A 21,563-nucleotide genomic window follows, 5' to 3' on the forward strand; every position below is an offset into this window, starting at 1 on the left:
TTTTGGTCAAAATCCTCATTATGAAGTATCGTTCACCATTTGATCAAGAATTGATCATGGTTCATCAAGGAAATATCAGAAATCAACAATTCCAAAAGTTTCTAAATTAGGGTTTGTATAGGAGAAAGTCAATTGAACTTTGACCAGCCATAACTTCCACATGGAACATCAAATTTTTTCCATCCAAAGCTCAATTTGAAGGAAATTGAATTCTCTACAATTTTGTCTCTCACATGCCAAGGCTAAAAATGCTTCATTTGAGAGATACGAGCCAAAACATTACAGGTCCTTCTAAAGGATCGCAAAAAGTCATTTTTTCTCAAAGCTCATAACTTGGACATGGTAAACTCAATTGAGATGAAACCAAAAGGGTCATTTAGAGGACATCTTGAGCTTTCTAAAAAGTCCTAGAACTCCTCCATATCTTAAAAATTGAGGGAGATATGCATTGTCAAAGTTGATCGATTTTGGGTGATGTGCATGAAACAAATAAGGGCCAAATTGGATTTTATTACAAATGGGCCCAATCTTTTTTGATACAAACTTGTTTCTAAGGTCACTAATAATCTCCAAGTCCACTCCCACGCCCATACGATTTTATTTCACTTTTATTTGAATTTTTATTCATTTAAAATGCAATTTAAATCAAATGATTGAAGGGAAATATTAAAGGTTTGATTGAGTCCTATATTCTAATCAATTTCAATCACTCAAAGGGCCATAACATGATTCAATTTCGTGGAAAATCAATGGAGCAAGATTAGATCCAAAAATAGCATAATTCTCATGATTGAAAAATCAAATCTCACTTATTCCAATCATTTGGATTTGGCCAAAATTTGTTGCCCTAGTTTAACTATTATATAAAGAGATCATATTCAGATGCAAGGGCAAGGTTTGGAGGACGAAAAGAGAGAGCAAAAGAACTAGGGTTTCATGCCACAAAAAACTCATAAACTAGGGCACAATCAGAAATTGATTCCGGCAGGTTTTAATCACTTCCAGGCGTCCCATCATCACCTTAAAGCTTCCAGGAGTCGATCCATGTCTTTTCTCAGGCTCAAGGAGTCCCTAGAACGCACCAACCAATGCTTTTCGGTTTGCTAAAAATTCTTTTATTGTGATCTTCCATTCCTGCATGATTTAATTTGTTCTAATGGTACAAGCTTATTTATATGATTGTTTAGAACAACCTTGACCCTTCGCATGAGGTTCATCACGCAAGAATCGGAATGTGCCATGGCTATGGCTTAGAAGCTTTCATCTTCGAAACACATATGCATAGGTGTTTTCAGGCCATGGAAGCGCCGCCGTTGGACTCAGAAGGCATCATATAGTAGATCTGGGCGTTTAGTTTGAGTGTTTAACGTCGCTCCTTTGAGTTTTAATTTTGCAGGAATAGCTATGGAAATTTGATGCAGAATCCATAGCTAATTCGAGACAAAATCGTAGCAAAATTCTCTGGTTCAACGCCATGAAGAAGACGAGACACGCGGCGTAGCATGTGTGGTCAGTCAACCGTTCAAAGTCTCACCACGTATGTGGCCTGTTTCCATTGGCCGATCCAGCGACAGGGTCCCACGCGCGTCAGCGTTTTGACTTTTCTTTCCCATTCAATATATTTATTTAATTCTTCTTGTTCATTGACAACTAATGCAACGTAGTACAGTTGGTAAAAGGGAAATCATGGTGTCTTGGGTTCGAACCCTGTAGAGACACTTTAATTTTTACAAGATTATGTTGCAGGATTCAGCGCTGTTGTTCTCTGAGTGACCATGATACACTCTTATGCAACAACCATTGGATTTCAATCAAAATCAACCCAGCGTTCCAGGATGCACGACCACCATGCACCTTCAGGAGTGCATCACACCAGATCCTGAGCTAAGTCTTTTCTTTCTTTATTTTATTTTATTGTATTCTTTAAATTTTCTTTTAATTACATCAACTATTCTATCTATTTTCTTTTCTTTTTCTTTTTCTTATTAAATTACTTTTCTTGTACGTATCCTGTTATCAATTAAAATTCTTAGGTTTGTTAATCTCGATCTATTTATACACCTTAGAATCCTCAAGTAGGTGTTATCCATGAATTTTTCTTTTAATTACATCAACTATTCTATCTATTTTCTTTTCTTTTTCTTTTTCTTATTAAATTACTTTTCTTGTACGTATCCTGTTATCAATTAAAATTCTTAGGTTTGTTAATCTCGATCTATTTATACACCTTAGAATCCTCAAGTAGGTGTTATCCATGAATGCGTTTTTAAGCCTCACAAACCTTGTGGGTCACAATAGGTTTTCTTAAATAACCCTTTAGGGTTTATAAACTTTTTTAAGGGCTTGTAATTAATTAGGGTTTGAATCAGTAATGCACTAACGCTTCTCTTCTTCATGTCAATTCTTTTCAGGGTTAATCAGAAATCCTCCGCCTACGCGCCCCACCAATCGAAAGCTAAGTTTTTTTTCTTTTCTTATTTAAAAATTATTTTAATTCTAATTTTTCCTTTTGCCCAAAATAGGGTTTACTTCAAATAGTCAATGAATCTCTCCTACACTAAACCCCTATTATTTTTATTTTAATTTTCAGAGTCGATCGAAGGTTCGAGGGAGATCAAGGCATTCAGTATTTAAAATTAATTATTGATTTCTCTTATTTCCGCCTTTTAATTTCCCCTATCCCGCAGGTGTTTATTGTAATAGCGTAGGAATTTATTTTCTGACTTTAACTTCCGTATAATTTTAACTGCGTGGTTAGTAATCTTAGGGAGTGCAAGCCTTTAACAGAATTAGAATAACTATAATTATAAGATAAATATTATCGGAATACAATCACGTGATTGGTGCACACACTCACCTTTAGGGTAACCTCTTCTGTTGCCTTGTTGCTTGTTGCCTTGTTGCATGTTGCCTCTAATTGTACTAAATAGTCAAAGTCCCTCGATTCCGAGGATACCTAAAGCAAAGGTTGCCTTATTCAAAGATATCATCAATTTTGTCCCTCGAAGCTGCCTCGGTAAAAGATGATTGTCCCAATTGCTAAGGTATCCTCGCATGATGCCTAAAAAGATTAATGACTATTACATCCTTCCCTTAGACTACCTGCCCTCTTTATGGCATGGGACAGTCTTGTGGCGAACGATAAACCTCGATGACTCTTTAAACATCCAATTGAAAGACTTCCTACCCTCTCATGGTATGGATAGACCCTTTCGCCCGAAAGACTTAAAGAACACGAAAGACAAACTTAGGGTAGGTAGTTCTTAATTGCTTGCTCATATTCAAATCAAATTTTAAAAATACTTTTCACACCTCCTTTCAAATGCTTTCAAAATAAGGCTACGCTTATTTACAAGCTAAAGTCCTAAACGAAATCTTTTTACTATTCACACACGACACTTCAAACTTTTCAAAACAAACAAGTGAGCTAAGCAATTAAGAGCCCATGGATAACCATGGATGCAAAGGGTGCCTTACACCTTCCCTTTGTATAACCTACCCCCCAAACTCAAAATCTTTCAAAGGTCTTTCCTGTTCTTTTTGCCTTTCCAATTGGATAAAATAAAAGTCGGTGGCGACTCTTGCTTACCGTAACATTTCGATTAAAAAGTCAGTTCACCGTATTACAGAACTGGCGACTCTGCTGGGGATGCTTTCGAATAAAAGAGGGGTTACCTTAGAGCTAGGATCCCTTTAAATTTGTTTGATTTGTTTGCTTTATCTTTAAAGGCTGTTTTGGGTATTCTGCTGTGTGAAAGATCCTACACCCGGATCTAGTGTACCTTAGGTATGTGGCATTAGACCAGGGAGGCTGTACGACATGTATCGTTATGGTTGAACTGGTGGCCACCGTTAGTGCGATGCTTTGGTTTGTCCTGATGGCCCTTGAATATGATCGAGGAGACATTTGGCTACCGCGTGGTGTCATAAGCACTAATTCGCCCCTAGAACCCTAGTTGAACTTGACTTTGGCCTATAGGAAGTAGCGAGATAGCTGGCTTTGGATTCCTGACTGAAGCCGATTGATACTCGATGCTACACTCATTGAGATTGGACTCTAGGGATGCTTTTGGCTGGCCGATCGAGTGCCATGTTGAGACAATGCCCGCGAGAAAGATCAGGGATATGAGCACCATAGAACCCGGTTACTATTCTAGGACAGGTTGAGCCAACTTAACTTCAGTGGGGAGGGTACTTACCTACGAACTTCACGCAAGCCTTTAAACTTAAGGACACTTGTGTGACTTGTCTGTGCTTGCTACTAACCCTTTGGTTTTCTTGCAGGTTTCTCTTGTGGGACTCACCCGTCCGTACTATCTTACACCTTGCCTGATGCATTACATAACATCATGACATCATGACATCATACGCATAACATGATTTAACTAACCCTTTCAAGGATCTTAGGGATTTAGGGCGCACAATTTCAGGTACTCCTATCAAGGACCGAATTCCCAATCAAGGGGCAGGAGGATTTACTTTCCTCTAGCCATTTGCCTTCCGAATCAGAGACACTATACTTATTGAGGGGCAAGAGGATTTATTTTCCTCTAGCCATATACTTTCAAATTCAGAGGTATCCCGAATCAGAGGCGATGACCCACTCGATATGGTGAGCTTGATTCTCAAAGAAGGACGTTCAACGACAAAAGTCAGAATTCTTCAGACAAAGACGCGACCAAACTATTTTCTAATGTTGCTAACTAAATTCCTAAAGATCCTTGAAAAGATTGCATTTGCATTCATAACATCACATAAAACTAACTTTTCCTTTCAGGTCGACCAATTGGTCAGAAAAATACCATCAACAAATCAATCCGAATCAGATGAACATTCTGGAAGCTTGACCCCCAGACTTCTGAAACATTCCAATCAGATATACATTCCGGAAGCTCGAACCCCAGACATTCTGAAATTTTCAATCAGATGAACATTCTGGAAGCTTGACCCCCAGACTTCTGAAACATTCCAATCAGATATACATTTCGGAAGCTCGAACCCCGGACATTCTGAAACATTCCAATCAGATATACATTCCGGAAGCTCGAACCCCGGACATTCTGAAAGTTCCAATCAGATGAACATTCTGGAAGCTTGACCCCCAGACTTCTGAAACATTCCAATCAGATATACATTCCGGAAGCTCGAACCCCGGACATTCTGAAAGTTCCAATCAGATGAACATTCTGGAAGCTTGACCCCCAGACTTCTGAAACATTCCAATCAGATATACATTCCGGAAGCTCGAACCTCGGACATTCTGAAATTTTCAATCAGATGAACATTCTGGAAGCTTGACCCCCAGACTTCTGAAACATTCCAACCAGATATACATTCCGGAAGCTCGAACCCCGGACATTCTGAAACATTCTTATCAGATACACATTCCGGAAGCTCGAACCCCAGATCCTCTGAATCTCTACACCAGTTCCACAACAACGACGCAAGCCAGATGCACCTAAGTGTCAATTCACCAAAATCAATATGTCGTCGGCTCAAACATTACAACATCTGTTGAAGATCAGATTGATTACTCTGAGGGATGCTCCTAATAATTCTAACACCTCTGGCTATAAACTCAATGCGAGGTGCGCGTACCATTCCAACAGTCCTGGACATTACACAAACGATTGCTGGACATTGAAGAATAAGATCCAAGATCTGATCAATGACGGAGAAATCAAATTCAATCCTCCTGAATACTCCTGTGGTGATCGCCGCTCCTATGCCTAGTCATGACAAGACTGATTGACGTCTAGACGGACGAACTTTTGGATCATTAGATCTACTTTTGCATGTTTCTTTTCTGTTTGTTTAAACATTCGACTTATGATATACATTATCTGTCTTAATAATCATCATCAGTGCATTGCATATGTCTGTCTTGAACAAATTATTTCGCTATCACTCATTTTAAATTGTGTCTTTACTTTGCATATGTTTTGTGATATTCAACTCCTGCTAAGCTGTAAGCCCTTTGAAGGAGGATGACGAAAACGATACCGCAACCTCATACAATATGCTTTTGAGCGGACTATGCTGACGATGTACATGCATTGTTTCAATTCCTAAACAGTGGAGATATAAGGATGTTAATCCCTCATCAACCCCGTTGAGCCTAAGAAGTAGAAGTTTCTTTCTTGTACTAATTAAAACCCTTGATCATAACCTGGGGCAGGGTAGTTCTCAGTTAATTTGGCCGTGCATTCTATTTTAAGAGAATCATTCAGTACACCTTTCAACAAAGGTTTCAATCACAAGTATTTTTCCTTTTGCCCAAAATAGGGTTTACTTCAAATAGTCAATGAATCTCTTCTACACTAAACCCCTATTATTTTTATTTTAATATTCAGAGTCGATCGAAGGTTCGAGGGAGATCAAGGCATTCAGTATTTAAAATTAATTATTGATTTCTCTTATTTCCGCCTTTTAATTTCCCCTATCCCCGCAGGTGTTTATTGTAATAGCGTAGGAATTTATTTTCTACCTTTAACTTCCGTATAATTTTAACTGCGTGGTTAGTAATCTTAGGGAGTGCAAGCCTTTAACAGAATTAGAATAACTATAATTATAAGATAAATATTATCGGAATACAATCACGTGATTGGTGCACACACTCACCTTTAGGGTAACCTCTTCTGTTGCCTTGTTGCTTGTTGCCTTGTTGCCTGTTGCCTCTAATTGTACTAAATAGTCAAAGTCCCTCGATTCCGAGGATACCTAAAGCAAAGGTTACCTTATTCAAAGATATCATCAATTTTGTCCCTCGAAGCTGCCTCGGTAAAAGATGATTGTCCCAATTGCTAAGGTATCCTCGCATGATGCCTAAGAAGATTAATGACTATTACATCCTTCCCTTAGACTACCTGCCCTCTTTATGGCATGGGGCAGTCTTGTGGCGAACGATAAACCTCGATGACCCTTTAAACATCCAATTGAAAGACTTCCTACCCTCTCATGGTATGGATAGACCCTTTCGCCCGAAAGACTTAAAGAACACGAAAGACAAACTTAGGGTAGGTAGTTCTTAATTGCTTGCTCATATTCAAATCAAATTTTCAAAATACTTTTCACACCTCCTTTCAAATGCTTTCAAAATAAGGCTACGCTTATTTACAAGCTAAAGTCCTAAACGAAATCTTTTTACTATTCAAACACGACACTTCAAACTTTTCAAAACAAACAAGTGAGCTAAGCAATTAAGATCCCATGGATAACCATGGATGCAAAGGGTGCCTTACACCTTCCCTTTGTATAACCTACCCCCCGAACTCAAAATCTTTCAAAGGTCTTTCCTGTTCTTTTTGCCTTTCCGATTGGATAAAATAAAAGTCGGTGGCGACTCTTGCTTACCGCAACATTTCGATTAAAAATTCAGTTCACTGTATTACAGTTGTACTATCATGATGTTCTGGTATAACATGTCACAATATCTGCATAACATTTGTCAAAACACATGACAGCAGAATCTGTCATGACAGTTGGTCAAGATGTTACAACATTTTACTCATCAGATAATAACCATATTATTTTTAACAAAATTTATGCCAACCCTAAAATCATGGATCTAACATTAATTAATGATAACACTAAGATGTTATTTCTTAAAATTTTTAGAGATTATTGTCGGATTTTTTCTATATTTGTTTATGGGTTCTTAAATAATATTTTGCACAAAAAATTACTATTAAAAATTATCACAATTGTGCGTTGTATAATATCAATATTTACTGTGTGAAACTTTTTTTATATGTGAATTTAATGAGATGAAATTAAAATATTATATATATATATATATATATATATATATATATATATATATATATATATATATATATATATATATATATATATATATTAATTTTATAATATAATTGTATTGAATATATGTATAAAAAAGGTTTTATACTGTCTATTCATAATTGTTAATTTATAATAATATTTTTTGTTTCAAATAAAAAATAATAATAATAATAATAATAATAATAATAATAATAATAATAATAATAATAATAATAATAATAATAAAAAATCTAACAAGATAATAATAGCCTTTAAAAATCAAATATAACAAGTGTAAAGTAATCTAAAAAATTTATTTTTAAAATATTAGAAGATAACAAATATTATTATTTAAAGTTTAAAGTTGAATAAAATATGAAAATGTAAAAAAGGATTCTAAATATTAAATATTAATTGCTAAGTTTTGACACAAAAAACTTGATAAATTTTTCATTTTTGTAATATATATATATATATATATATATATATATATATATATATATATATATATATATATATATATATATATATATATATATATATTTATTTATTTATTTATATATATATATATATATATATATATATAAATTTAAATAAAAAATAGAAGATATACTAATAATATAATATATTTTATACTTTCATTTAATATGCACGATGTATTCTATCAAATTATCATAATATTTTAAAATTAATAGTATAACTTGACGGATAATTTTTTATTGAACAACATTATTAAATTTGATCTTACTTGATCAAACGGATCTTCGTGATCTGCAACAACCTTGAAGCTTGAAGACTGGAAAGGGGGTGTACCTGCAAGGTACTTCGATGCTAAAGTAGGAAGAGGATAAATATAGCGCAAGTACAAGGTAAATGATAGAGAGTGAATACCCGACCCTCCAGTGAAATAGGGTATTTATAGCCCCAACGTTGGGCCAAGATCTCGCTACTTGACTAGATGCCCAGACCCAGTTAGGAGACTGCCAGGATTCCAGGCGGAAATATCGGAGACCAGTACGTGGTCTCCGTCCTGGTTAACCACTCCGAAGTTTAAGGGAAACGTGGTCTTTCAAGGACTACGCGGACTCCGTATTATTCAAAGGGTTGGATGTGAAGTGACCCTACGAGGAGGAGGGTCCTCGTCATACGGCCACGAGGAAGAGAGCCCTCGACGAAAGGGACGCACGCGAGGAGCGAGCCTGGTAAGCCTGAGTCTGGACGAGGAGGGAAGTCCTCGTCAGATGGGACGCTCGCGGGGAGCATCATATGTCGAGCACGCGCTGTAGTGCTCCAACGCTATTGTGCTTGCGAGGAGCCGAGCACGTGTTTGCTCCTCCAGGATTTAGAGACATTTTGGGCTTTTCAGTCCAATTGGGCCGAAAGTAGATTGGACTGAATCTTGACCCAGTCTAGAATAAAACTATTTTAAATTATTTGGTGCATATCCATTAAACTCTCTTAAAATAATATTTCTATAAATATTTTGAATATAACATGCATAATTGAACAAATGTGTAAATCAACAAGTTATCCTATTTCTTTGTTGTAGCATTATTTTAAATAATTTTTGTACAAATATTTAGACTGTACTTTCTTTGTTTTATAATAAGTGTTTTATTTAAATTATGTACGGTTTAAAAAAAAAGTGTTGATTTTAATGATAAATTTAATATTAATTACTAAAATATTTTTATTAATTATAATAATTGAAGGAATTAAAAAGAGTAAAAGTTAATAAAAAATCAGATTCAAGAAAACTCCAGGAGTCGTTCTACTGTTAGAGTGGTTGAGTTGTAGTTTGTTTTTTCTTATTGGGCTTTGGCCCTCCTTCTTACCAAAAAAAAAAATAATAAAAAAATATTATATTGATGCAATAAACATATATTTATTTAAAAATAGAAAAAATATAAATAATACAAATTTTGTGAGTAGGAGGAAATAATATATATGATTGAACTTTGAAAAAAATGTGTAAATAAATTATATTGCCTGTTATATTTATGGAAATTTAAAAATAGAAGCCACAAACACATGATTTCATATTGTTACATTTTTAAAATAAATATTTTATAGTCGTTAACAACTTTAAATCATCTCATATTATTAAAAATATACATAGATATTGATATTTACAATGAGACATCAGTTAAGTACATTAAACTATTTTTATAATTAACATTAAAATAAAAATTAAAAACAATACATACACTGGTTGTCGACTTGTCGAGCATAGTTTTCTTAATCACCAAGTAAAACGAGGCTCCATAGTGCAAATCCAATGCCACGTGACGCACTTTCATTCGCCGAACAACATGTCCTTTTTTCCCTCATACACACTTCTTCTGACCAACCGTCCCATACTTTACATTCCCATTTTTACCCCTCCCGTTTCCTTCCCCTCAACGCTTCCGATAACAAGGATACACAGTGGCATTTCAGTAGTTTCATCGTAAAGCAAGGGTGAAAAATCGTACACGGGATATACGATAGATTTAAACGCGCTTTCTCTCCTACGTTACGTAACAACACCACTACACAGCACAACACACAAAAACACTATCTTACACTGAAACTAACTTTCTCCTGTCTTCCTTCATTTCATAAATCATAAATATTAAAAAGCTATGGAACATCACATCCACATCCTTTGAAGAATTATTCCATTGATTCTTAGTTTCTGAATCGCTTTCATTTTTTTATAATACTTCTTCCCGGATCCATTCGAACTTTCTCTTTTTTTATTTTTAATTTAATTTTATGTTATGGGTTCTCTGGCCTGTTGTCCGTCGCTCGATGATGGTACGGCGGTGTTATCGCTGAATTCCTTACCGTTAGGGTTCCGATTCAGACCTACTGATGAGGAGCTTATCGATTACTATCTACGTTCGAAGATCAACGGAAATGGTGATGAGGTTTGGGTTATCCGAGAAATTGATGTCTGCAAATGGGAACCCTGGGATATGCCTGGTATTTTTCTTTTCTTTTTTACACTCATAGTCTTCTCTTGATTTGGTAAAGTTGAATTATCTTCTTTTTAGCTTATTTTCATAAGCTCTTATTTAGACCTTATAAAAACAACTTATAGATTATATGTGAATAATTTGACTTTATTTTGTAGGAATAGCTTATACATAAGCACTTATATGATATGCACTTATACTATTAGCTTTTAATGATTTGAGTAACAAATAGATGTGTTCAATTGTTTTTTTTTTTGGCTGATTTTTTTATCTGTTGGTGTATGTTGTAGATTTGTCAGTGATACGAAACAAGGATCCAGAGTGGTTCTTCTTCTGTCCACAGGATCGAAAGTATCCTAATGGACATAGATTGAACAGAGCAACAACTCATGGATATTGGAAGGCAACCGGCAAGGATCGGAGAATCAAGTCTGGAACCCTCTTGATTGGAATGAAGAAGACTTTAGTTTTCTATAGCGGCCGTGCACCTAAAGGAAAGAGGACTAATTGGGTTATGCATGAGTATCGTCCCACCTTGCAGGAGCTTGATGGTACCAACCCAGGGCAGGTTCGTTCTATTCTCTTATTTTTACAGCTAGCTAAAGGATTAGTGTATGAATACTATGAATATGATAACGATTACTAATTGATTTTTTTTACTTGTATCAGAGTCCATATGTTCTCTGTCGATTGTTTAAGAAAAACGATGAGAGCATTGAAGTATCGAACTGTGGTGAAGTGGAGCAGACTAATTCAGCTCCTATTGCTGCCAATTACTCTCCAGAAGAAATACAATCTGATCCAGCTCCTATTACGGCATCCACATCACTGATCACAGAGGACGATATGCAGCTGGCTGTTATCCCCGATATCTCTGGTGAAACAGTATCCAAGGCTAAAACCTCAGTTGATTGCTATAGTGATGGATATGTCCAAAATCAGTTTGAAAAACTAGCTGCAGAGGTTAGATTGATTAACTGAGCTATAATATATTATCACTACTTATAGTTATATGTTTATGTTCAAATTTATCAACTCACCTATCTTAAAATTGAGGGTTGGAGCAACTTAACATATAATAACATTTATAGAGCTGAGCCAATTTATTATGTGTATGGGTTTCTTTCTTTCACTATTCTCATTCCCCTGATTTTATACTTGAATTTCTTGCAGGAAGATCATGCGTTGAACTTTGACATATATTATAACCCGAAAGATGGTCTATTATTAGATGACAGGTTATTCTCCCCAGTTTTGGCACACATGCCACCTGAATTTGATTATCAAGCCAACAGTGAATCAGACGGTCAATGTGGGTTTCAATACGGTACCAATGAATTAAATATTTCAGACTTTTTAGATTCAAATCTTAATTGGGATCAAGTTCCATGTGAGGAGTCTAGTAGTTACCCGCAGAATTTCCCCCCCTTGTTAAATGTTAAGGACAATGGTTCAGGAAGTGACTCAGACGCAGAAGTTGCCAATATGATAACTGTAAGTAACAGCTTCAACACTATTTACTGTTCTGCCAATGCGAGCAGGTTTTGCCATGATAATTAAACATGATTTTGTGGTGTCTCCCTTATAAGTTATAATGTAAAGTTTATTTTATGTTTGGTTATAGTGTACGCAAGCTGCTTATCCTCACGAGGTAATAGACAGAAGGATTCCTTTTGCGACAACACCATCGTTTTGCCGCACCTTTGACTATAATGGTGATGATCAGAAGAGCAATGTTGTATTATTACAAAACAATTTCCAGACAAGTTTTCCATCCGATGTTAATTCTGGTGAAGTGTACAACATCAATGCTTATGATCAACCAAGAAACTATAATAATACATTTATAAGTGGTGAAAGTGGAATCATCATAAGGGCCCGACCAGCACGAGAGGAACAATTTAAGCCAAATTTGGATCAAGGTAATGCTGAAAGGAGAATTCGTTTGGCAAATGCGGGACGTGGCTCAAGCAGGAGTAGTACACAAGAGAAGCGTAGTTCAAAACCAATCATTGCAGTGGTAGGAAAAAGTTTTTTCATATTTTGCTTGCATGGTGACTAAGAGGTTGTCTCTGCATGTGTTGTAAGGTTTGTTTCTATTTTGCAGGAGAAGAAAGCTGCAGAAAATCATGCTGCTGATGATGAAAGTTCTACGGGAACTAATCACACGTATAAAAAGAGGAAGGCATCCAAGTCAGTTATCACTAGAAAGATTTCTTTATTGCTAGGAAGGGCGCCTGTCAGATTGAAGACTTCCTCCAACTGCGCCTTGTGGTCTTCCGTTTTTGTAGTTTCTGTGTCTGTACTGGTTTCGTTAGTTGCTTTTACTAACATATGGGGATGTATTAAATTTTAGACTGCTTGCAGATCATTCCTTTGTAATTTGTCTCCGTTTCTTTTTTGGACCAGTTGAGGGGAGGCATGTAGGGTTTATAACTTTCTTAGGTTCGTTGATAACATTATATATGCGTGTGTGCATATATATATATAGTTGGTGTATAATATGTTATCGCCCACTATCACTCAGTTGGCTAGTGTGTAGACTCTGTTATTGTATATTAAGCTTAAACAGTTTCTTCATTCTAAATTCTCTTCCATCTTCACCTTTTAAATTTCTGATACAATGGATGGATAAAAATTGCAATTCGAAATATAGCATCGACAAGCAATGTGAATTTCCAATCATCTGATGTCCATTAAAACTAAAAACTTGGATGATGATTGAAAATTTACATAAAGATGTCAAATCCGCCTAAATAATGAACATTCAAATGCAATGTAGGTATAACCCAATCTTCCAGCTATGAAAAACATATGATAATCTATGAAGCACGGACATGCCATGGGACACAGAAACATATGATAATCTATGAAGCACGGACATGACATGGGACACTGAGACAGACACCGGACATAACACTTACACGTCACACGTCGACATTATTAATTATTTGTAAAAGTGATTATACTAAAGATACTAATAATTTGTAAAAATGATTATACTAAAGAGTTGGACATTGACATACTAATAATTTGTAAAAGTGATTATATTAAATTTAATTGTACAACACCGACTTGGACATTGACATGCTTATACTAATAATTTTACAAGACCAATGCGGACACTAACTAATAATTTGTAAAAGTGATTATAGTACCGATGCATGACACTTTTTTTAATGTCCATTTTAGAACCTACCATGTCCATGGTGGAACACAAATTCTGTTTTTCCTTCTTACATCAAAGTATCTAACCTTCTATAGTATACAGTCTTGGATGCTACATATAACAAACTAACGAAAATTACAACTCAACAAAAATAAAAACAACATTGCACCAAACCAAAATAACTACCAGTAACTCCTTAGAATCACCAATACTATTTGAGCCTGCACGTGTGGTTAAATATTTTGCTCAAACTAGTTATCATTTGTGTTAAAATTTAAAATATCTTTGTCGGTATCATCTGATATATTTCATTGTAAAAAAAAAAAACAAGAATCCATGGTAAACTAGGGTCAACGAGTGGCTTAGAAGTTTGAGTGTTGGGAGAAGAGACAACAATTGATGGCAGCCATTCATGTTCTTGTTGTGTTTCTGTCGTGCATTTCAACTGTGGTGAGATGTGAGGGTGATGAAGATGACGCTTATGCTCAAGAGATTCTAAATTCAGCCCAAAAGGAAAAGGATTGGTTGGTTTCAGTGAGAAGGAAGATTCATCAACACCCAGAATTGGCTTTCCAAGAACACAACACAAGTGCTCTTATCCGCAGTGAACTTGACAAACTTGGCATACCTTATACATACCCAGTAGCCAAAACTGGTGTAGTTGCACAAATTGGTTCTGGTTCTTCTCCGATCATCGCTATTCGTGCTGATATAGATGCACTCCCCTTGCAGGTTACCCCAATTTAGCTTTATAGCGCGTGTTTGGTTCTAATAAGTGAATATTTGATTTGATGTTGGTGATGCTTGCTTAGGAGCTTGTTGAGTGGGAGTACAAGAGCAAGATTGATGGCAGAATGCATGCTTGTGGACATGACGCTCATGCCACTATGCTACTTGGGGCTGCAAAGTTGCTTAATCAGCGCAGAGATAAGCTTAAGGTTCTTTTCAAATTATCTGCTTTTACTCTTCTTTTATGTTTTTGTTTTCAATTATTAGGTCAAACTTTGGATTCTTAGAACTTGGTTTTATCACTAGACTTTCCCTTTAGGACCTTAATTTTCAGAGCTTTTTGGTATTCTCTACTTGTTTCATGTTCTACAGCTTATTGATCAATAAATAACCTTTTTGTGTGTTTTCCTGAATATTGCCCAAAAGCTGAATTGGCTAACTATGGAGTTACTATGTTTGATTTTTCTCTAAATTAGTTAACTTTAACTCTGGGGTTAATTAGTTAATATGTTCGGTTTTCCTTTCTTGAGTTGCTATTTCTTTGGAGAAGGTGAATGATAGAGTGTTTAGAGAGATTTTGTAAAAAACCTTAGAGAAAAAAGGGGTTAGCATTGCATATTGCATATATTCGAGCTATTCAAGATATATATGAAGGGTTTTCCCATTACACAAGGTGGAAAGCCAGACGGTTTTCCCATTACAATAGGTTTGCATCAAGGTTCAACCCTAAACCCCTATTTTTTTACGTTAATTTTGGATGTACTCACATTCAAGAGCAAGTACCGAGATGCATGCTTTCTGCAGAAGGTATAGTCCTACTTGAAGAGTTGAATAAGGATTTAAATGAGAGGTTGGAGACGAGCTTTAGAAACGCATGTCTTTTGCCTAAGTATAACTGCATAAGTAAGACAGAGTATATGAAATGTCAGTTCAAAAATAGAAGCGTTTCTAACCTAGAGGTGAAAGTGGGAGACCATATAATCCACAAGTCACGCGGTTTAATTATTCTGGGTCCATAATACAAAATCATGGAGAAATAGAAGGGAATGTAAACTATCGAATGCAAATTGGATGACTGAAATGGAGGAGGATTGCAGGGGTTTTATGTGACACAAAGGTACTGCTAAGGCAGAAGAGAAAATTTTATTGGACTGTGGTAAACAATGCAATGTTGTATGGGACATAATATTTGGCTGTTAAGAATCAACACGAGAATAAAGTGTAGCTGAGATGAGGATATTGCGTTGGATGTATGGTAAAACTAGAAAGAATAAGATCAGAAATGACAATGTTAGAGAGGGTGTTGGGGGTAACACCTATAGTAGAAAAGATGGTGAAAAATAGACTCGGGTGATTTGAGCATGTAGAGTGATGACCTGTAGGTACTGTGGTAAGAAGAGTAAATCAAATAGAAAGAAGTTAAACAATTAGAGGTAGAAGAAGACTTTGAAAATTAGTTATTAAGAAAGATCTCGAGATTAACGATTTAGATAGAAGTATGGTCTTGAATAAAACATTATGGCGAAAGTTAATCCATATAGCCAACCCCACTAGTGGGATAAGGCTTGACTGTTGTAAGTAAGTTAACAAACTATTTGTTTGGGTTTTCTCTAACTATGCTAATTACCTCATCATAATTTCATAAAAAGTTAGTGATATTTGAACTGCATCCATTGTAAAAAGTTCAGATAAAGTAGATTTGCATAAGTCCAAAGTGTATTAACCAACAATGTCCCAACCAAATCCAACTCACTAATTGTTCAGCTCTTTGTTCCTTTAGGATAAAATAAATCACTTAAATATAGATATTACTATTTTAACAATTGAATTATCTTTTGCCTAGTGTCAAATCACAGGTTCCGAAAGATGCAAGTAGATGTTTTCTTCTATTAAGGTGTTTGATGTTCTGATTCTAACACTTGCATAACTCCTCAAAAGTTAAATATGTTGTTTGAAGATTGACCCATACTCTTTGCTATTGATATTAAAGGGAACTGTGAGGCTTATTTTCCAACCTGCTGAAGAGGGAGCTAAAGGTGCCTCACAAATGATAAAAGAAGGAGTTCTTCAAGACGTCGAAGCAATTTTTGCTCTTCATATTGATGCTATGACATCTACTGGAGCCATAGCATCGATTGCAGGACCTTTTACAGCTGCTGGATGTATCTTTGAGGCAAAAATTGTAGGAGTAGGTGGTCACGCTGCACTCCCGCACATGACTGTAGATCCAGTGCTGGCTACATCATTTGCAATATTGGCCCTGCAACAGCTTGTCTCAAGGGAAATTGATCCTCTTCACAGTCAAGTATGTGTCACTCTGATCTTGACTTTCACTAACTGCGATTTATCCATTTAATTATCGATTTAACTATGCCAAAATTGATGTCATGGTGATATCTGACCATCATGATATATTGGCCTTAGGTGCTGTCTATTACGTATGTCAAAGGAGAGAACGCGTTAAACGTGATCCCATCCTATGTGAAGTTTGGAGGTACTCTAAGGAGCCAGACAACTGAAAGCATGTACCACTTCAGACAGAGATTAAAAGAGGTATAGTAAACTTTAGTTGTTCTGTTCTACTGTCTAAATTTTAGTGCTTCTTTTTGTGCGTTCATGCGTTTTCATCTATGGTAACAGAAGGTTGAATAGTAAACTTAATGCTTATGTACATCTGTTCCATGTATTTTAATAGCGGATATTGTTGAATAATTACAGGTTATTGAAGGACAAGCAAGTGTACATCGATGTAAAGCATATGTTGCTTTCATGGAAAAAGACCACACGCCATATCCTGCTGTTGTCAACGACAAAGACTTACATCGACATGTCGATAGAGTTGGCCGACTTCTGCTTGGTCCAGACAATGTCCATGAAGCAAAGAAGGTGATGGCAGGTGAAGATTTTGCGTTTTATCAAGAAGTGATTCCTGGAACATTGTTTTCCATTGGAATCAGAAATGAGAAAGTAGGATCAGTTCACTCTCCACACTCTCCATTTTTCTTTCTCGATGAGGAAGTTCTTTCAATTGGAGCAGCTCTGCACACCGCTGTCGCTGAGTTGTATTTAAGTGAGCATAGTATTTAATAAAATCCTTTTTATCGTTACCGATATATCATGTATGCACTTAAGATTCTGTATATACAAGGAAAGTGTATTTTCTCCGCATACGACAGGGATTGGTAGATTACTTATTCTGCAAGAATAGTTGAAACGATACTACTACTGGCTAAAGTGTAATTCAATAATATAGAAGTCAGAAGAATCTATTTTACTGATAAAAAACACTCACAGCAACATTTTACATGGTGCACACTACAAATAGGAAAAGGAAAACTCAAGAATATTGCATGGTTTGCATATATCGACAGAAAACTGATGTCTATAGTTCCGTGGTGGCCATTATCTCTTTAGAATTGAAAGTTGAAAGTGTCCTTCAGCCAGATCCTATGAATAATTTTGCTTAGCTTTCTAACTTAAAGTAAATAATAGAATGGACACATGGAATCTAGTGGTTGTTTCTTAAGCTTAATAATATGTGAGTGTCTCCCAACAAAGCAATGCCCACATGACAGTGTGACACTGATGAGCAAATGGTTGTAAGCCAGGAGTTTTAATAATAATACTTGTTATGTTCCATGATAAATGTCATATTTAAAAAAATTTCAAAATAAATGTTATTTTCAATGTAATATTAATATATTATGTTCATCTCTTCTTTTTCATTGGAAAACCAAAAATGTTTGGTGAAATAGTGGAGTAGATTCTTGATGCGGCCGAGCAGGTCTTCGGTGGAGCGGCGCAGGATGAATTTGCTAGGTTAGTACTCTAACGCACAAGTCAGTAAAAGAATGAAGAGTAAATGTGAGTTATCGTTTAGAGAGTACCTCAAGTCTTACGTGAGATGCCTCATATATGAGGGACAATTATGGACGTCCCTTGCTTCTCAATGTGGAATGCAGGAGGCCATCCGATGATATCTAACAGTAGACACTAGTCCATAGCATGGATCTAATGAGACTTCAGAGCAGTGTTGCATTGTACCTTCATCGCCTTGGTGGAATTATCTAACGGTAGGCAGCAGTCCATGGCGTAGATCTAATGAGACTTTAGAGCAATGTTGCACTGTACCTTCAACGCCTTGGTGAAATTACTTTGAACTGATGACTAGACCTCCTCTTTTTGGGCTTGTGGCCGGCCCAACATATCTTCCAAATTATTTTATTCAATTTTATGAGACTTTTTTTTACATATTCTATTCATAACCAACTTGAGGCTTGAGAATTTCTCAACACTTAACAAGAAAATGCAACAGTTATAGTTGGAAGAAAAGTATAATTCATCATACATCACATTTTGTACCGAGAAATTGGTAATACATGGTTGAGTATGATTGCATTCCAAATGCAACTGTCCAAATTCTTTTTTACCAAACCAAACTAACAAAAAAAAGGACCACACACGCATATAGGATCAGTTAATAAGTTATCTTTTCCATCTTAAAAGCAACCCCATTTTACCCTCACATTTTACATGATGGTTGAGTCACCTCCACGTCAGGTGTACTAGAATGCATTAAACAACTCAAAAAGCTTTTCAAAACTGTTGACAACAATCAGTTACAGTTTAGACAGAATCAAATTACAGGTCCTGGTTTTGGCTTTCATATATGACTGAATAAGAAATTTACCAAACCAAACCCATCACACTAGTTAGCATACAATGGAGGAATAGTTCATAGATAGGTAAAAGCATTCTCACAAAGATGTCCACATCAAAGATCCCCCACATATACCTTTTTTGTTGGACAAAAATCAAAGATCCATACCTAAGTAGTAAGGTAATCCACAAAACTACATAGTTGTCCAGGTTGTCATAATAAAAATAACTACACTTTACACACATGCCATGCATGTGTGACTCAATGACACCTCACCACTTTGTCATGAAAAATCTACTCAAGTCGGTGGATAATGACACTATTATCATTTTCAAACCTCTCTTTAATTTCCTCTCTCTTCTCTTACATGACCTTTCTAGCATTTACATCCCTCTCTTTGTCTATAAATCTAGTAACCATGCTTCTATTGTTTCCCTCCTTTCTTCCTTCAACCTTAAAGTTTGAAAAGGATTCCAAAAGATATATTAAACTAAGAGTTTCTTAGTAACACAACATGTGTTGTGCAATAACAATTTAGCTTTATATGCTAATCAACCACACTCCTACAAACACTTTCCTTGTGACATAACTGCCTTCTCTATATACTTGTTTACTAGCTTTCTTCATCTTGTATGCTTAGGCCTCTTTTCTCCTCAAATAACTTAGAATACTAGTTTGATTCATATAGAAAATGGGCGAGGAAGTGAAACAGGTAAGCCTTAATTTTTGCTTGCATATTATTGAGGTAATACAGCAGACTATAATTTTTCTTCTTTGATTTGGGTAGGAACCACCCAAAGAAGAGTCGAAGCCAGAGGAAACTCCGGTAGAAGAGAAGAAAGAAGAGCAACCGGAGGAGGAAAAAGAGCCTAAACCACCACCTCCATGTGTGTTGTTTGTAGACTTGCATTGTATGGGATGTGCAAAGAAAATTGAGAAATATATTATGAAAATGAGAGGTTCTTATTTTCATAATCCATCTTGTTGCTTTTGATTACTTAATTAATCCACATGTCATGCATGAGAGTCATTTTCATTTGTGTTTATGATCTAACAGGAGTTGAGGGAGTGGTGATTGATATGGCTAAAAATGAAGTATTGATAAAGGGAATAGTGGAGCCTCAAGCAATCTGCAATATTATAACAAAGAAAACAAAGAGAATGTCCAAAGTTATTTCTCCATTGCCTGAAGCAGAAGGAGAACCTATACCAGAAGTTGTTACTTCTCAGGTATCACTTCTGATTTCAAACATAAAAGATAAATTAGTTCTAATCTAGATAGTTAAAGAATAATTAATTAACTGGTTTTCTGTTCCAGGTTAGTGAACCGGTTACTGTGGAACTTAATATTAAAATGCACTGTGAGGCCTGTGCTGAGCAGCTCAAGGGAAAGATACTCAAAATGAGAGGTAACACTTATCTCCTTATTTTAGCACAATTTGTTAAGAGTCTCACGTCACACAGTATATGGCCTAGACAAATATGACATGAACGTGTATTTATAAGTGGGGCAATCTCCGCCCTATAAGGCGGTTTAGTAGGATGAGTTAGGCCAATCACATGGTATTAGAGTCTGGTATCTGCTATCAGACCATCCACCATTTGTTTTCACGCTCCAGATGTTTAGTTATGCATTTGATGTTAAGAATGTGTATTTGTTATTGTTAATCAATGTAGGAGTCCAAAAAGTAGAGACAGATCTTAGCACAGGGAAGGTTACCGTGACAGGAACCATGGATCCAAACAACTTAGTGGATTATGTCTATAGACGAACCAAAAAGCAAGCCAAAATAGTTCCACAGCCAGAACCAGAACCAGAACCAGAAAAGAAAGAAGAAGAGAAACCAGCTGAAGCAGAAGAAGCTAAACCAGAAGAAAAGAAAGAAGAGGCTAGTGAAGAAGATAACAAGAATGAAAGTAAAGAAGTAGATAACGGAGTTGATGATGAGGAAGGGATCATGAAGAGGATGATGTACCATAACTATTACCAACCATACTATATGGTTGAACGAATGCCACCACCGCCTCAACTATTCAGTGATGAAAATCCAAATGCATGTTGCATTTCATAAAAATTCATCACGTTCACATTATCAAATATGAAACTAGTTATTATTTATGATATATCGTTCAGTCTTTTTATGTATGTACGATATATTACTACATATTAAAATTGTTTGGACACTTGTTGATTAATGAATTTGATGTTTAGTACATTGTTTTTATAGTCTATAAATTGAGGATGGTTATTATATGTGTAAAT

At 35.8% G+C, this 21,563-nt stretch overlaps 3 protein-coding genes across 3 annotated transcripts; all 3 read left to right on the forward strand.

Annotated features, from left to right (window-relative positions):
* The first annotated feature begins 10,296 nt into the window (after positions 1-10,296).
* Positions 10,297-13,329, forward strand: LOC131661222 (NAC domain-containing protein 91-like). Its single transcript, XM_058930679.1, has 6 exons — positions 10,297-10,749; positions 11,033-11,310; positions 11,412-11,705; positions 11,916-12,236; positions 12,367-12,762; positions 12,850-13,329. The coding sequence occupies exons 1-6, from the start codon at positions 10,545-10,547 to the stop codon at positions 13,096-13,098; spliced, it is 1,743 nt and encodes a 580-aa protein (XP_058786662.1). The 5' UTR covers positions 10,297-10,544; the 3' UTR covers positions 13,099-13,329.
* Positions 13,330-14,060: 731 nt separating this feature from the next.
* On the forward strand, positions 14,061-17,753 carry LOC131661223 (IAA-amino acid hydrolase ILR1-like 5). Its single transcript, XM_058930680.1, has 5 exons — positions 14,061-14,643; positions 14,724-14,849; positions 16,631-16,945; positions 17,065-17,193; positions 17,359-17,753. Exons 1-5 carry the CDS (start codon positions 14,311-14,313, stop codon positions 17,725-17,727), a joined length of 1,272 nt encoding a protein of 423 aa, XP_058786663.1. The 5' UTR covers positions 14,061-14,310; the 3' UTR covers positions 17,728-17,753.
* Positions 17,754-19,681: 1,928 nt separating this feature from the next.
* LOC131661224 (heavy metal-associated isoprenylated plant protein 9-like) lies at positions 19,682-21,563 on the forward strand. Its single transcript, XM_058930681.1, has 5 exons — positions 19,682-20,012; positions 20,088-20,259; positions 20,358-20,530; positions 20,619-20,709; positions 20,978-21,563. Exons 1-5 carry the CDS (start codon positions 19,992-19,994, stop codon positions 21,370-21,372), a joined length of 852 nt encoding a protein of 283 aa, XP_058786664.1. The 5' UTR covers positions 19,682-19,991; the 3' UTR covers positions 21,373-21,563.

This window comes from Vicia villosa, linkage group LG3 (genome assembly GCF_029867415.1).
Source record: "Vicia villosa cultivar HV-30 ecotype Madison, WI linkage group LG3, Vvil1.0, whole genome shotgun sequence".
In the NCBI taxonomy this organism is placed as follows: domain Eukaryota; kingdom Viridiplantae; phylum Streptophyta; class Magnoliopsida; order Fabales; family Fabaceae; genus Vicia; species Vicia villosa.

Coding starts and splice junctions, on each gene's coding strand:
- LOC131661223 (XM_058930680.1), top strand. CDS start 14,311: ATGGCAGCCATTCATGTTCTTGTTGTGTTTCTGTCGTGCATTTCAACT. Junction 14,850..16,630: donor AGCGCAGAGATAAGCTTAAG/GTTCTTTTCAAA, acceptor TTGATATTAAAG/GGAACTGTGAGGCTTATTTT. Junction 17,194..17,358: donor TCAGACAGAGATTAAAAGAG/GTATAGTAAACT, acceptor GAATAATTACAG/GTTATTGAAGGACAAGCAAG.
- LOC131661222 (XM_058930679.1), top strand. CDS start 10,545: ATGGGTTCTCTGGCCTGTTGTCCGTCGCTCGATGATGGTACGGCGGTG. Junction 11,311..11,411: donor ATGGTACCAACCCAGGGCAG/GTTCGTTCTATT, acceptor TACTTGTATCAG/AGTCCATATGTTCTCTGTCG. Junction 12,763..12,849: donor CAAAACCAATCATTGCAGTG/GTAGGAAAAAGT, acceptor TCTATTTTGCAG/GAGAAGAAAGCTGCAGAAAA.
- LOC131661224 (XM_058930681.1), top strand. CDS start 19,992: ATGGGCGAGGAAGTGAAACAG. Junction 20,531..20,618: donor CAGAAGTTGTTACTTCTCAG/GTATCACTTCTG, acceptor TTTCTGTTCCAG/GTTAGTGAACCGGTTACTGT. Junction 20,710..20,977: donor AAAGATACTCAAAATGAGAG/GTAACACTTATC, acceptor TAATCAATGTAG/GAGTCCAAAAAGTAGAGACA.